Genomic DNA, 14,719 nt, shown 5'->3' on the forward strand with positions numbered 1-14,719 from the left:
CCTTTCCCCCTCCCCCTTTCATGGTGTCATCGCGACGAGGCTGCGCTGACCGCTGTGCCGAATGGGTATATCCACCGCAACGGATGATTATGGTGTGATCATCCATTGGTAGGTGGGCTTAACGTCGTTGATTTCTGCGAATACCGCGGTGACCACATCTCTTCTTCAATCCTCTCCGTGTACAATATATAGACTAGAATGATGAAGATGACATGCGTTACACCAGTGTAACCACCTACCTAGGTATCGTTCGGTTCGTTGGTTCTTTCTACATTTGGGATCATTTTTAGCGTAGTCCCTTCAGAGGCAGTCACTCACTAATCTAGCTCGTCCCTTCGCTTCCTTCCCCTCACATTTTTTACTGTAACAGGCGTACTGACTGGAGTTGGGGGGGCAGGCGAGACTGAATCGAACTGAACCAACAGACCACAACTGCAACCGTGACCATGATCATAGCCGTCTGGGACAGCGAGAACACTCGAAAATATACACACAAAGCACCGCCACGATCAAGCCCAAAAAGTCGGTGATTGAACTTATGCAATACAACGTTGCATACATGCGTCTTTTGGTGGCGGGCTACTTACTGTGCAGTACGGTGTTGGTGTTGGTGTTGGTGTTGCCGCCAACTTGCTGCCAACCGCAGCATTGATGTTACACAAAACCATAACCGCGGGACGGATGCTCCTTTGTTGTCTTATCAACTACCCTCTCTTCTTCTCTTTAAAGTCGGAGTAGTCCCAAGTTCGCAAGAGCTTTTCGAGATCGGGAGATATGTTGGTTCTCCTTTGGCAGAAAGAAGGTTTCTTAGAATAGAAAGCAATGGAAAGCAACTAAAAACAACAGATGAAAACTGATGCTGTTGTCATCATTTTGGCCGTCATTTACCACACGCGTGGCAACGAGAAGCATAAACCCGATGCCTCACCTGCCAATCCTGCGTCTCTTTTAGGGAGCAGCGGCCCGTTATGGCGGCTCACTAAGGTTCGAGGAGGCAAGTGAGATGTCATGTGCTTCAATATGAGTAGGCACCTGGATCAGAGCGAAACCTGACAGAATAATTTTCAATCGACAAGTGTCGTAGGCTTGAATACCCGTGAAGAAGGATAACGAGTGAGGGCCTATGGAGAATGCGCGAAGAGCACGAGACAAAAGATGAAGTATTCCTGATGTAAATGTTCTAATCTCTCGTTATTTTCTTCTTATCCAAGCGACAGATGTGCTAGACAGCCAGGATCAGTAGGTCGCCGCCGTTCACTCCTGAACTGCTTCAAAAGGTGAACTCTATCTTCTTGCCATTTTTGCTTGCCCAAAACTTGCCATATCCATAGCTGTCTACCTAATATAACTGAGCTACCTATCTAAATAAAGTAAACTTCATCACCCATTACACATATCCCTCCTACCATAGCATTCTCGATAAACCTGCCACGGTCCTTTCCTATCACTGCTTTTGTGGTGCCATATCATACCCTGATATAGGCTGATGTTAGATAGTTCTGCTCACATCTCGTGAGGCCCGGTCCTTGACGACGCTTCCTGCTTGCCTACACAATCCCTCTGAGTCGTCCCATAGCTTTTGTTTCCAATCCAAACGAAAATTCGGTATCGTGTTCCATCACCGGAACCAGTTTCCGTCTCATTGCCATTGATGCGCGCTATATCTTTGGCTCTCCTTCAAACACCATTCTGACTGGAGACTCATCTTTATCATGCACATTTCAGCTTGTATCTTGCCTCACCCAGTCATCGAGTAGAGCACCGCGCCGAACATATTTCATGTGTCTCGACGGCCTGTCACACTTCACAGGCCACTCACTTCCTCACAAACCTCAACAATCCAAAGCATCAATTGTTACCCACACTTATGTCATCCCGTTCGTCGGTTGGCACCACCCAAGATCAGAGCAGCTTGAGCCTGGGAGTGAATAAGATGGCTGTTCCTGCGGACTGCAAATGGCATGTATATTTGTCCAAGACATGACGCTGTTCATGGCATTGAGTCATATTGTATTGTTTTGCGTGGCGTGGCCCTTGCATATGAGCGTTGTAATTGAGGGAGAAAAGGTTGTTCGAGGAAGGAGACCATGGATATATTTGCAGTAACGACCAAACAGTGGACAATTCTTGAAAGTAGGTATAGTGTGTGTACAGGCTTCGTTGAGATGTGGTGGCTCAAGTGATCAGCTCAAGCTCAGAGAGCGAAGAGCCTCTGGAGCAGCTCGAGGTCCTTGGCTTCCATTTGCATGAGAAAGTTGCCGAATCCCGGAATAATTTGCTTGTAGACATTGATGACCTGCGTGAAGGAACAGCCAAGTTAGACCAAATCAGATCATGGGAATTCTCGGGTTGAAACTTACGTTCTGGAAGGCTTCATGCAACTCAAGCAAAACGGGCTTCTGCAGGCTAAGTTCCTGGTAGTTGGCAATTGTGCTGAAGTAATGCAGTAGAACGTTCTCCATAGCCTGGGGGTTACGAGTAACCATCTCAGTGAAGCCACGCAGCGCTGTGGCTTTCTCTTCAGAAGGATCAACATCGTCCATTGTGTCGAGGAACTCCTCAGCGAAACTGCCAAGGTGTGGGGCCACAAGTTCGGCGTTGTCAAGTCCTAACCTACCCAAGGCAATAGCGGCGTTTTCGCTGACACCTCCGGGTACCCTGGGGTTGGAGAGGATGTCAACACATCGTTGAATGAGCTGGGGCACGAATGGCGCCATGCCTGCCTTGTACTGAAGAGCAATCTCGCCGACACTCCAGCAGGCATTGTTGACTACGCTGAAGCTGTTGTCGACCTCCTCGTCCAGGATAGTGTCCATGTCCAAGCGCTTGATAACGACCGGCATGATGTTGGGCAGGAATGGCTTAAGTTGTTCAAAGACGTACTTGGCACAATCGCCGAGAAGAGCGTATGCCGATTGCTGAACCGCATCAGATTGATCCCCCATGCACAGAGCCATCAGCTCAAAAAAGGTTGGCTGGACGTTGGCAACAAGCTTGGAAGCCTTGTCGTTGTCTAGGGCCTGGATGATGGCACTGAGAAGATCGAGGCTGGTGACCAGGAAATCCTCATCAGGTTGATCAAGATCGGTGTTGGTCTTGGCCTTCATGGCCTGCTCCAGGTTTTGATGAATGATTCGAATACACCTACCGAAAATAGGCTCGGCGTAAGGGGTGAAGGCATCGCCAAGGGCCATAGCGACGTAGGAAAGGCACTCGAGCAAGGGGAAAAGCTCCCGGGACTCATCACCCACCTTCTGCCACCTATCCAGTAGGACTGGCATCAACTGGTTGCTAAGTTCAGGCCTAGCCAGGACGGGGCCGATGTGCTCAGCCAGCGTCTGAACGCAGTCATAGAGAACCCACATATTCTTATCCTTGTACTTGCCGAAGCACCGGATGTATTGCTGGATGATGGGTCCGCAGTATGGCTCGAGCGCCTTGCCCGCCTTCTCTTCTAGGTTTGCCATAGCAGAGGCACCAGCCTCCTGAACGTTCTTGTTCTTGTCAAGCATCTTCTTGAGAATTCCGTCCATCATAGGTAGGAAGTATCTCTCCTTTTGTGCCTGATCCACAAGGCTGACCGCCCACGCAGAGTATCGGCCAAGGGTCCAGCAGGTAATCTGGCGAACCACCGGCTCCTCGTCGTCGAGGAGACTAACAAGATACGGCACCAATTCTGGAAGGTGGGGAACAACCACGTCCATGCAGCCCTCGGCAACAGCGCCAAGGGCGAGAACAGCCGCTTCTCTGTAAGACCAATCCGCGTGCTTGAGGTTGCTCTGCAAATAAGGTAGAATAGAGGTGAAGACTGGTCCGCCAAAGTCGCGAGCAAATACATCAAGTGCCGCCGCTGAGCACTTGCGGAGAGTCCACTTCTCATCGGGATTCTCATCTCCCTCGGATTCGCTGTCGTCAATTTCGCCATCTTCCAAGTCGTCGTCGTCTTCCTCCATGCTTGCAACCTTCTCGAAAGCGTTTCCGTTCTTCGCCATATCAGCCGCGGTGTTTCCGTTAGCAGCACGGGTCAGCTTCTTCTTGGCGAACTGTGGCTTGATATCCTCCTCCCTGTCTTCTTCATCCTCATCGTCCGAAGCACCTCCAAGTATGGCAATATCCTCGGGACTGTAGACCATGCACTCCAAAAGTACGGGAATGATGTCTGTGATGTACGGTTCCAGGGCCCGCCACAGGTTATCGTGCTCTCCAACAGTCAGCCAGAACTCGGCAGCCTCAGTGGCAAGATCCTCGTCGTCGCCCTTTTGTTGAGCGATGATGTACTTGGCCAGGCCTTCGATATGTGGCAGAAGCTTGTCCGGACGAGTTTCCACCAGGTTCACAAAAGCGCGGCAAACCTGTTTTCGAACATCGATTGAGGGGTCTTCAGCCAGAGCAAAGAGGTGCTGTAGAAGGTCATCTATCGAGTTCAGCATGGCCTGCGACTTCCTAGGGGTGAACACATTGATGGCTGTGAGAGCATGGGCGCGAACTTTGGGCACCGCGCTCCTGGTTGCCTGAATAAACTTTGGAAGGAGAAAGTTGATAGGCCTTTGGCCGTTGTGTTCCCTTTCCAGCATCTTCGCATTATCTTCGCAGATCTTTGCCATGGCAGCCATAGCTCCCTCCTGCGCCTCGGGCGTTACCTGACCAGACTCATTGGTCAACGTCTTGAGCAACTCGGGCAGAAACTCGGGCCAGCCGTAGATTCCTCCCTTGTTGATCAGCTCAGTCGCAAGAGTGCCTGCATGACTGCGGATCTGTGAGTTCTTGTCCTGGAGCCCCAAGGGGACAGCCAACTTGACAAGAGCCAAGCTCTGTTCTGGAATCTTGTTATAGTTGTTCTTGATGTTGTTCTTCAGCATCAGAGCGGCGGCACAGCGCACAACATGCCAGTCTGCAGCGGTCGCCGGAAACTCCTGGGGTGGTTCCGAGCTCGAGAAGATCAGGGCCAAGTAGTTGTTGATATCGGGCGAAGCTTTTGCTTGGTTAAGCATCTGGTTGATAAAGACAAGTCAGAATCTCTGTCTTGTGGCAATGCCCGATCACAGACTGGGTAACTAGATGGTGCCGAGGGACATTAACTCACGATTTCAGCCTGCTTCTGGGCGGCCTTATTGAAGGCGCTCAGGGAATCCTTCAGACATTGTGCCAGAGTCTTCAGGTTCTCTCCACTCGGTTGCCAAGCCATGGTGATGATTGGGGTTGAAGTGACACAAGCGCGTAACGTCGGCGATGTGTCGTGTGGTGGTGGCGGCGGCGGCGGCGGCGGCGGTTGGTGGGTTCTCGAACTTTGATATCTCGTAGCTGACGAGAACTAGAACGATGGTGTCGAGCCGATACCGGTGAACTGCTGAAGAGTCGAACGCAAAATTGGGAGGCACAAAGAAAATAAAAAAAAGTGGCCGACTCGAATGAACTCTCTGACAGTGCAGGTTGTGAGAGAGGCGCCGGGTCACCACAGCGCAGCCTTCAAGGCGGAGGTACTCTTTAGGGTTCGTTTAGTTAAAGCTGGTCATGGGTAGCCGCATCTGGCAGGCCGACGGGTAGCAAGAGCTGCAGACAAGAATCGGCAGTTTGTCCTAGGGAAGGTAGCAGGGTGTTGTTTCGTTGATGAAAGCGATACCCAGAAGCAATTGCCAGTGGTGGTAGGTCGACATCGATGGTGGTCGTGGGTGCAGTGGGCGGCGGGCAAGGCTCGAGCAGGGCAATGTTTAATGTGGGGTGCAAGGTGGGCCTTGGCTGGCCTCTATTTTTTGCTGTGCCGTCAAGTGCAAGTGGTCGAGGGGAAGGGAACGGAAACTTGTTGAAGACAAGTGGAGGTGCCCCTGCCCTGCACATCTGCACTGGCACTTGTGCGATGCCAAGCCTGCTCGCCTACCTAGGAGATGCGGGCCTGTCAAGAAATGTGGCAGGTGTGGTCAGTGGTCTTCAGGTGCTAGCTTTGCGTGGGCGGTTGTAGCTTCTGTCCAAGAGCGGGGCCGGGGCAACCTCCCACGCTCGATGAGGTCGTCGTCTCCCGCTCTGTACCTCTCATGTCTGGCGGCCACCCGCCCGCTTGATGGTTGCACAAAACCCCTTCTGATAATGCTAAGCTTCCTGCTACCTATGTATGCACGTACGCGCCTTGAAATGGATGGCACAGTTACAGCCACTTAATGCCCGAAGGAAATCGAACAGCAAATGGCACCGGGGTCATTCATTCAAGAGGAGTCATCGGCAGAGCTTTTGGCGTCGCAGTCAATGAGACGTCCGGCCCTTTGAACCTCGACCAAGGGCCTGGCCGAGACTTTGATGCTTTTGGGTTCGTCCCATTTCCCAGTTTGTGAACCGCCCGTCTCTATCAGGTCATATTTGGTCGAAGAAAAGGTGGGTTTTGTACGGTAATAAGGGTAAGGTATCCTCTCTCGCATGTGGCCTCTGTTTCTAGTTCAAGAGCCTGCTTGATGCTCTTCCATATCTTCAGTTGGGACTGAGTTTCTAGACCGCTTCCCATCCTCTGAGAATTGGAGGGCAGATTTTCCTCATCACTTCTTTCTCTCCTTCTTGCTGTACAGACCGCATAATGTCCATTCAGCACGAGCGGGATACCAGTCGTCCTTTTCAGACCTACCAGACACATCGAACTTAGATGTCGCCAAAAGGTCCACGACAGTGTTGCTGTGCAACAGACGACTGAGATCTGCCAAACCTGCCAGGTCAGGTTTGTGAGCCGATCTATCCCGCGGCCATGTTGATGTGCCAAAGATGAAACTGCAGACAGCACCCTTTGCCTCATCATAACCAGGGCTTTGGGGTTCAGAACATTTCCGTCAATTCTCTGAAGGTTAATCGCCTTCGGCCATGCCTTGTCGGGATATGGTGTCAATCCATATTGCTACCAATACCCGACATGTATCAAGCAGGTAACCGAACACGAATGACAGTTCCATGGCCTTCTTGGGGCATGGATTCGTGGGAGATGACACGCCTTTGTGGCACGTTCAAAAAAAAAGGCGAGTAGGTTAGGCAAGCTCAAACTAAGCGTTTGCAGAAACTCGTTGAGAAGGAAACTGCCGGAATCCCCTTGGCCAAAAGGCCGAGGTGTTTGTGTGCAACAGCTTGTGCCCATCAACAGTAGCGAAAAATTGTAGTTGGGAGGGGTTCTTTTGTCAACGTGGGAGGCTCAGGACTGGACTCCATTGGGCGTCGCGTTGGCAGACTCGAGTTTGGACAGGACAAGCTCGGCTACCTGTTTGAAAGCTTCCATCTCCTCTTCAACAGTCCCGCCAAGGCCGGCACTGGCAAAGCTCACCGAGTTGCCCACATAGGTAGGCAGTTGCGTCCTCCTTGTGATCAGCTTTGCCAGTCGGGTGGTAAACTCCAACGTCGGCTCAACCGTACAAAGAGGAGTTGACAAAGGCTGTGTAGGGTTGTATCTCTAGACCAAGATTAGTCACTGTAAAATGTATCAAACAGGCGATAAACTCACATCGGGCAGTGCATAAACAAATGACCCCAATGGAGTGGGTGCTGTAGCCTCTTCGGCCGAAGCAGTCGTGAGGAAGAGCACAACGGCTTTGGACTTGGCTGTCAATTGAATGTAGATGCGCGTGTCCATGGACCGCGGTAGAGGAAGCGAGAGCTGGATAGGGGCATCCATGATGTCCTGATGTCCGTGGTGATCTCAAAACGTATCGAGGAGTTCAAGGACAATTTGCAAATCTGAAATGACGGTTTGCTTTGTTCCTGGGACTGGACTGCGAATGAAAGAGCCGGTCGGCTTCGAGATCGATGGATGTTCCTCCAGGTTGATGTTCAACTTGCGAGCAATGGCAAGGAACAGGCGGGACGGGAGTGAGGAAGACGGATGGAGTTTGGTATCGGCGGGTGTTGGACGTTGGAAGTGAATGGAAACATGTCCGCGGCTGGTGAGAATAGGCCCGGACAGCGTGCCGGACCTGAAGCAGGTGCAATAGCGAGAAATTTACAGCGGATGGCCCCTGCAGTTTCCCGTGCAATTGCCGCCTCCGGATTTCGTAGCGCCATCATGCATGCATGAGGGGGACTGCTCCTTCTATTTCACCTTTACGACGATAATGAAAATTGATGAACAGTGACATTAGAATGACTTGGTGAATACGCGGTAGAATGTTTGGTATCTTGATTTCCCTCCTCACTTTATTGTTTTCATAAAACCTCCAAACATTGATGTGGGCAAACCACGGCAGATGGAGGACAACATGGATCAATGAACCCGCTCATAACCGGCCCGGCAGTGAGAGGAGACGACCGTTGCCGACCTCCGCGCCGAGACTCTTCAACTAGGCAAAAGACGCGGCTCCGATACTGGCCGCCCAGATCCACAACACCCAACGTTGACTACGCGTCCCTCGCACTGATACTTGCAACTAGTATCTCTTCGTCATATCACTCTGGCCACAGGACACACAACACTTGAGAGGGACAGTTGTCTTTTGAACCCCGCCCTCGTCTCTCCAAACGACCAAGACGCTTCAAGACTGCAACCCATTTACAAATCACAGAAGGACCCATCCCGATAGAGAAGCTTGAGATGGAGGAGGGCGAGCAGCAGTGGAAAGGTGTGAAGAGTGCCATTGAAGATCCGGAGGAGGCAAGAGTCATATATTGTGCACTCGACTCATTTGTGTCAGTAGCCCCCATCACTCCTGCTTTACCTTTGCCTTCGGACCCCGTCCAGACCCTCGCAACTCATGGAGTCTGCTTGTTTTTGTTCCCGAAAAAAGGAAAAGTCATTTTCGGCTTCCGTCATTCGGCGACATGCATGGTGATGGCCGGTCATCACGCCCGGCAGATCCGGTTTTGTTCACCTTAGTTCAAGCTCTTCGAACATGCATTTTCCCTATCACTGACTGAAGAGTAGCCAATATGCCCGGATAGCACACTTCAACTGCACTCACTTGAGGAGGCAGTCCTTTTATGCTCTTCCCGAGGCTCACTGGAAGATGCTAGCAGCGCCACCTTTCAACTATCTGGACACTCTGGACAAGGTTGACAATGCCATCGAGTCCAACGCTGAACTAGCACGCGCCATAGTCCGCGTAGGTCTGGTCAACTTCCAACCACAGGACGTCACGCAGGGTAGCGAACCTACGATCCCTCCCCGATGGAGGGGCTGCGCGAAACGCTTGGATATCGACAAAGCCCGTAGTACTCTCAGGCAGTTCTACCGAGACTGGTCCGCTGAGGGCAAATCTGAGCGTGAAATATGCTTTGGCCCTGTTTTCCGCGCCCTAGAAGCACAAAAGGAGTCAAGGCCAAAGGACGCCTCGCCCATGAGGGTGCTTGTGCCCGGGGCAGGGCTGGGCCGCCTTGTCTTTGAGCTCTGCGCCAAAGGGTACGTCGCTGAAGGCAATGAGATATCCTACCATCAGCTGCTCGCCTCATCTTATATCCTGAACTGTGTTGAAAAGCCGGGGCAACACACCATTTACCCCTGGATTCACACTTTCTCTAACCATTCGACACGAGATAACCACCTGCGAAAGTACGCCATCCCAGATGTGCATTGTGCAAACGAGCTCACACGGTTAGAAGAGGAGGGAGTTGCCATTGGAGAAATGAGCATGACGGCTGCTGATTTCCTGTGTCTTTACGCTGAAGACTACCAAGCCGAAGCCTGGGATGCGGTGGCTTGCGTCTTCTTCCTCGACACCGCTCCGAACTTGATTCGGTATCTGGAAACCATCTTTTATTGTCTAAAACCTGGCGGCCTGCTTATCAACCACGGCCCGTTGCTCTGGCACTTTGAGAACAATGCGCCTGCAGGACACGGGCATGACGATGACGGCGATTATGATACCACCGGAATTGCGGACCCTGGCAGCTTTGAACTCTCTGATGACGAGGTGATGGCGCTGGTCACCAAAGTCGGGTTTGAAATTGTCTCGCGCGAGACCGGCATTGAGTCCCCCTATCTTTTGGACCAGGAGTCCATGTTACAAACAGTGTATAAGGCGAGCTCATGGGTGGCCCGCAAACCACACACTACGGCATAGGACCGGAGTCACCTCTCATGACTTTACAACCGAACATGGGCTGTCGCCGCGAGATTTGTACATGTGACATATTTACATAGCATAGGCTATAGTGGCTCATGAACCAAAGGACGAAAGAGGAGTGTTACAACATATACCCACACAGCATATCTACCTCTCGAATCTTTCTACATGAAATCCCTTTCTCTACAACAAAGCTCCAATGCACCAAACTCACAACTTTGCGCTCTCCACATTCAACTGCCCCTTCGCCCACATCGCACCACCATCAATCGCAATCGTCGCCCCATTCACGTGCGCACCCGCCCTACTCGCCAAATACACCACCACGCCCGCAATATCCTCCGGCCGACCAAGCCTCTTCATCGGGTTCGCCGCCGCGATGCTCTCCTTCCCGCCGCTCATATCCAACAGCCCATTGCTCATCTTGGTCGGAAAGAAACCCGGGCAAATGCTGTTCACAGTAATGCCCCTCGGTCCCAGCTCCACCGCCAGATTCCTCCCCAAATGAATGACCGCCGCCTTGGAAGCACTATACCCATACGTCCCTTGCTTACCAATCGTCCCGATACCCAACCCCGCCACCGAAGCCGTGATGATCACGCGGCTCGGGTCCTCCACGCTCGCCTTCTTCTGCAAAAGGGGCGCAAACTCCCGGATAGTGTTGAACACGCCCCGGACGTTCAGGTCCATGACCTTGGCAAAGGCCGAATCGGGATGCTCGTCAAAGGGCGCGCCCCAGGTGGCGCCAGCGTTGGCTAGCAGAATGTCGACGTGGTCGGTATGCTTGGCGACTTCGGAGACGAGGTGCTGAACACCTGATAAGGTGGCGGCGTCGGCGGGGATGGAGATGGCCTTGGCGCCCGGGGCGAGACCGGGGAGGGCGTTGAGGGTCTTGACGGCGCTGTCGCAGGCGGAGGCTTTGCGAGAGGAGATGAAGACTTTGGAGGCGCCGGCTTGGAGAAGGCTATAGGGGTGGGCGGGATCAATCAGTTAACGTTTTGTGGGACTTTTGAGTGGATGAGTTATGGTTTGGGGAGTTGGTCGGGCAAGGAGAGACCTGTAAGAAGAATATAGTTGTAAAGAGACTGGAGAAGCAACATGGAAGTTGTAATTTGACGTCGGTTATGAAGTTTAAAACTGAAAATATCTTACGCAGAAGCAGCACTCAGACCCAATCCTCTCGAACCGCCCGTCACGACAGCAACCTTGCCCTTGACAGAGAAGAGGGAAGGGAAATCATTAAGCTGAGCGTCCGCCATTGTGTATGTTGTCTCTTTCTTTCGTTCAATAGGTAAAAAACCAGAGAACCTAAAGAACAGTTAAAAATGATGACTTTTGGGGAAAAAAGGTCAATAAGTTGATGTCACATATAATGTTTGAATTGAAGATCCAAAACCCGTACGTGGTGCCCTGGAACGGGACGTGGGCCGCTTTTAGACATCGGAAAGTTTACCCCCTGTACTACATACTTGGTGTGCGGGGGAGAGACAGCTCGGTAGTGAGAGCCGAGGCTCTGGGGCCCCGCACTATGTTCACGCAGTAGATCGCCTCGCTTCGCTTCTACGTTGTTTTCTTCGGTGACGACTACCTCTCGGGAATCGGCACCTTCGTCGCCTTCGCCAGCCCCAAGTATTGAATTTGAGAAATAACATCATCTTTGAGTCTACGGTGAAAATGTGGCTGAAGTAGGTTAAGGTTTGATTTCGGTCTAAAGGGAAAACAAAGAAATTCATAATGTGATGTATTGACAGCAGATTACTTAGCTCGTCCTTGGTAGGCACAGAATCGGAAGACGGGAGTGTACAAGTTTCACAGTGCACTGCTAACCCGAATTCCAATGGTGTATTGCGAAAGAGATCGGGTTTGTGGAATAGCTATCGTCTACACTCATATCCTGCCGGCTTAGTTCATTTATAAACTTCCCATATCGTATGGCTATTAACCGTGCGACACCCCAGTTACACTCGTTCTTGTCCAAAGAAGGACCCAAAATGATCATTAAGTCTAAAGGTTCGCAAGATACATCGCCGCCGACATTTAGATTCAGCAATATTTGTGCAGCTCACCATAATAATACAACCACTCGACAACAATCAAGTCTGGAGAGGATTTGCTCGCTCCGGCGCATGTTCCGGATGGTGTGCAGGACTGCCAGCATCGTTGTTGGCCGATTGCTCGGCTTGATCTCCCTGCTGCTGGATCCCTTGCTCGTTAGTGGCGGCGGCGGCGGCGGCTGCTGCTGCTGCTTCTGCTGCTTCTGCCGCTGCCGCAGCTTCTTCCCTTTCTCTCCGCTCACGCTCAGCACGCTCATGTGCTTCGAGCTGTGCAATATGCCTCTCAGCCACCCCAGGAGCGATACTGGCCAGAAACAAGAGGCCAGCTCTTTCAATACGGCGGAAGAAATTGACCAAATGGACGGCCCCAGCATTGTCGATATCTCGGCGCTCGTGTAATCCGACAAGACCCACGCCAGGCTCACCATTCGCGCCCGCAGGTGGGGGTGCTTGAGGCTGCGGAACATGCTGGCGTCGCTGCTGATTCGGGCCAGCCATATGAAGTAGTCCATCAAGATGTTGTCTAATTGGCCCAAGAGCTTGGTGGGCAAATCGATTCAGGAATCCCGCGTTCATGACGAGGACGCCAGCGGCCAGGGCCGCCATGGTAAATACTCGAGTCCAAGAAGAGTCGTTAGACGTAAACCACCATATGAAGAAGATCAACCTAATGACCAGCCATATATGAGGCCACGCTGCAGCAACCAATGCGGCGGCCCCGACGGCATTGTTTGGATGTCCTATTCCATGTCCAACAGCTCGATGGTCGATCCTGATCCTCACCTGCACCGGTTGGTGTTGCCCTTGTGGTCTCTGTGGCTGGTTTTGGACTGGCGGTGCCGTGTGTAATGGAGGATAGTTGAGCGCGGCTGGTTGAACAACTCCGGGGTATAACAAGGGTGGCTGCGGGAGGGTGAAGGCATGATGACTCTGGAACGTTCCTGGGGTGGCGTACAGCTCCGATCCGTTCTTGACCAGAAGACCTCTGGGGCCAGTGGGAGAGGACAAAATATACACCTCGGCTCGTTCTCCCTGCGGCGGGGGCTGTGGGTGAGGCACTGTAGCTGCTCCGTTCGTTGGATCAGAGGTTGATATCCCGGCCGCAGATCCGGTCATATGTTCGTAGATGTTTCGAATCTGTTCATCTGTAGCTGGTGCCACTGCTGAAGGAGCCAGATTGCGCAAAGCGTCAATCCGGGCTTGCGTCCGCTGTACGTCAGCACGCCAATTGTTCTGTGATGGAGCGTCCTGCTGCGTTATCCTTTGCTCCCTGAGAACAGTTTGGCTTGAAACCGGTGCGGGTTGAGAAGAGGAAGTAGGGCCAGGCGCGTGGTGGCTGGAGGTTCTGACCACGAGATGAAGAGGCTGTTGGTCGCCTGTGCGAAGCTGTTGACATGGCAAATATATCAGCCCATGTTCCCCAATCTGGGTGCCATTGACAAAGGTGTGCTTACCTTGTCTTCACCAAAGACATCTAGCAAGGTATCACTCTCGCGGGCGAGCAATCGGCCTTGGTGGATGATGCGCTGCTCGTCGTGAGCCGGGTGCATCGTAAGAACATGGCGGATTTTGTCCTTTAGTTGCCCGACCGTCGTTGTAGCTGGAAGGCCTTGAAAGTCAAGGTCGTCGGGGACGCCTTCGGATGGGGACACAAAGTGAATATTAACGAGCAGAGGAGCGTCCTCCCCGGCGGTGGTTTCTGGTGCTGTAGGCAAAGACGCTGCCGGCTCTCGGTCATTGGCGGCCATCCTGACTGTCAACGAACTCCTGGCGGGTAGCAATTGGTTCGGACCGGTCCTCTAAGCCAGAACTATGTAGGGATCGATTGCTTCTTGGAGTCGCTTACGGCTTGATGCGCCTCTTCAGTGTAGCTACCTCTAGGTCAACAGGCAACTGGGTAGACTCGGAGATTACAGCAAGCGGATTCCGAAGGCTGGTGTACGATTCTTGCGAAAACAGAGCGCGGCAATCAGACGAATCACGGTTGTGTAAAGAAATGGGAGGGGCTATATTAATTCGAAGCGTGATTGTAGATGCTAGATTTGTTCTAGATGGGATGACAGTGGTGTTGAGGTGCGAGTTGTGGTCTAGGTTGGTTGTCCAGGGCAGCTCCTAGAATAAATTCCACGTTGTCATTCAGACCGCGAGCAGAGTCTGGGCAGCCAAGGATGTGGTACCTGGCCCCACGTTGAAAGAGGTTGCAGCAGCGTACGAGAAATGGGCTCTCTCTGCAGCATGACCTGGCGTGCTGAAGATATTTTCTTGTACGAATGCTGCGGAGCCATGCACCTGGCAGGCACTCAGGTACTCGCTACATATCCCAGCTTCCCCACAAGCACACAGAACTTTCCATCGTCTTCACTGCGTCCGTCTCTCTGCACTGGCACCCTACGGGTAGGTAGGTAGTACCTATGTAGGTATTTAAGGAACACGGGGTTTGCTGGCGAGAATTTGGGGTAGAGATACCTAGAGGTAGGTAAGCAGATGCTATCGAGGGACACCGAGGTGAAGCTGTGAGGGGAGATCCGGGGACGGGAAGCTACGAGGTGAGTAAAAGAGGGGACTTGAAACGGTACGGTACAGTACCTTCGTTTCATTACAGGCAGTGCCATGCCCGGGCGACCGCTGTGCGTCTGGCACGCTTGCGTC

General features: G+C 52.3%; 5 protein-coding genes across 5 annotated transcripts; 1 reads left to right on the forward strand and 4 right to left on the reverse strand.

Moving 5' to 3' along the window:
* Window positions 1–2,194: 2,194 nt before the first annotated feature.
* On the reverse strand, window positions 2,195–5,185 carry B0T23DRAFT_391851 (armadillo-type protein; the record flags this gene model as incomplete). Its single annotated transcript, XM_062837968.1, has 3 exons — window positions 2,195–2,296; window positions 2,361–4,991; window positions 5,084–5,185. The coding sequence occupies 3 exons, from the start codon at window positions 5,183–5,185 to the stop codon at window positions 2,195–2,197; spliced, it is 2,835 nt and encodes a 944-aa protein (XP_062696842.1).
* Window positions 5,186–6,967: 1,782 nt separating this feature from the next.
* Window positions 6,968–7,739, reverse strand: B0T23DRAFT_11256 (uncharacterized protein). The gene is made up of 2 exons (XM_062831886.1): window positions 7,466–7,739; window positions 6,968–7,414 (listed from the first exon to the last, which is right to left on the reverse strand). Exons 1-2 carry the CDS (start codon window positions 7,634–7,636, stop codon window positions 7,160–7,162), a joined length of 426 nt encoding a protein of 141 aa, XP_062696843.1. The 5' UTR covers window positions 7,637–7,739; the 3' UTR covers window positions 6,968–7,159.
* A 548-nt stretch (window positions 7,740–8,287) lies between these two features.
* B0T23DRAFT_11299 (N2227-like protein-domain-containing protein) lies at window positions 8,288–10,099 on the forward strand. Its single transcript, XM_062831896.1, has 2 exons — window positions 8,288–8,643; window positions 8,879–10,099. The coding sequence occupies exons 1-2, from the start codon at window positions 8,549–8,551 to the stop codon at window positions 10,011–10,013; spliced, it is 1,230 nt and encodes a 409-aa protein (XP_062696844.1). The 5' UTR covers window positions 8,288–8,548; the 3' UTR covers window positions 10,014–10,099.
* A 20-nt stretch (window positions 10,100–10,119) lies between these two features.
* Window positions 10,120–11,453, reverse strand: B0T23DRAFT_11252 (putative NADPH-dependent beta-ketoacyl reductase). Its single transcript, XM_062831885.1, has 2 exons — window positions 11,169–11,453; window positions 10,120–10,980 (listed from the first exon to the last, which is right to left on the reverse strand). Exons 1-2 carry the CDS (start codon window positions 11,273–11,275, stop codon window positions 10,227–10,229), a joined length of 861 nt encoding a protein of 286 aa, XP_062696845.1. The 5' UTR covers window positions 11,276–11,453; the 3' UTR covers window positions 10,120–10,226.
* A 207-nt stretch (window positions 11,454–11,660) lies between these two features.
* B0T23DRAFT_450062 (uncharacterized protein) lies at window positions 11,661–14,174 on the reverse strand. Its single transcript, XM_062841077.1, has 2 exons — window positions 13,525–14,174; window positions 11,661–13,456 (listed from the first exon to the last, which is right to left on the reverse strand). The coding sequence occupies exons 1-2, from the start codon at window positions 13,816–13,818 to the stop codon at window positions 12,110–12,112; spliced, it is 1,641 nt and encodes a 546-aa protein (XP_062696846.1). The 5' UTR covers window positions 13,819–14,174; the 3' UTR covers window positions 11,661–12,109.
* Window positions 14,175–14,719: the final 545 nt, after the last annotated feature.

Source organism: Neurospora hispaniola (assembly GCF_033458365.1).
Source record: "Neurospora hispaniola strain FGSC 10403 chromosome Unknown B0T23scaffold_1, whole genome shotgun sequence".
In the NCBI taxonomy this organism is placed as follows: domain Eukaryota; kingdom Fungi; phylum Ascomycota; class Sordariomycetes; order Sordariales; family Sordariaceae; genus Neurospora; species Neurospora hispaniola.

Bases quoted from the DNA above. Each gene is read 5' to 3' on its own strand.
- B0T23DRAFT_11252 (XM_062831885.1), bottom strand. From the start codon at position 11,275: ATGGCGGACGCTCAGCTTAATGATTTCCCTTCCCTCTTCTCTGTCAAG. The intron at 10,981-11,168 runs GTAAGATATTTT...CCACCCCTATAG, and splicing joins GGTCTGAGTGCTGCTTCTGC to CCTTCTCCAAGCCGGCGCCT.
- B0T23DRAFT_11299 (XM_062831896.1), top strand. From the start codon at position 8,549: ATGGAGGAGGGCGAGCAGCAGTGGAAAGGTGTGAAGAGTGCCATTGAA. The intron at 8,644-8,878 runs GTCAGTAGCCCC...ACTGAAGAGTAG, and splicing joins TGTGCACTCGACTCATTTGT to CCAATATGCCCGGATAGCAC.
- B0T23DRAFT_450062 (XM_062841077.1), bottom strand. From the start codon at position 13,818: ATGGCCGCCAATGACCGAGAGCCGGCAGCGTCTTTGCCTACAGCACCA. The intron at 13,457-13,524 runs GTAAGCACACCT...CCATGTCAACAG, and splicing joins ATGTCTTTGGTGAAGACAAG to CTTCGCACAGGCGACCAACA.
- B0T23DRAFT_11256 (XM_062831886.1), bottom strand. From the start codon at position 7,636: ATGGATGCCCCTATCCAGCTCTCGCTTCCTCTACCGCGGTCCATGGAC. The intron at 7,415-7,465 runs GTGAGTTTATCG...ATCTTGGTCTAG, and splicing joins TTGTTTATGCACTGCCCGAT to AGATACAACCCTACACAGCC.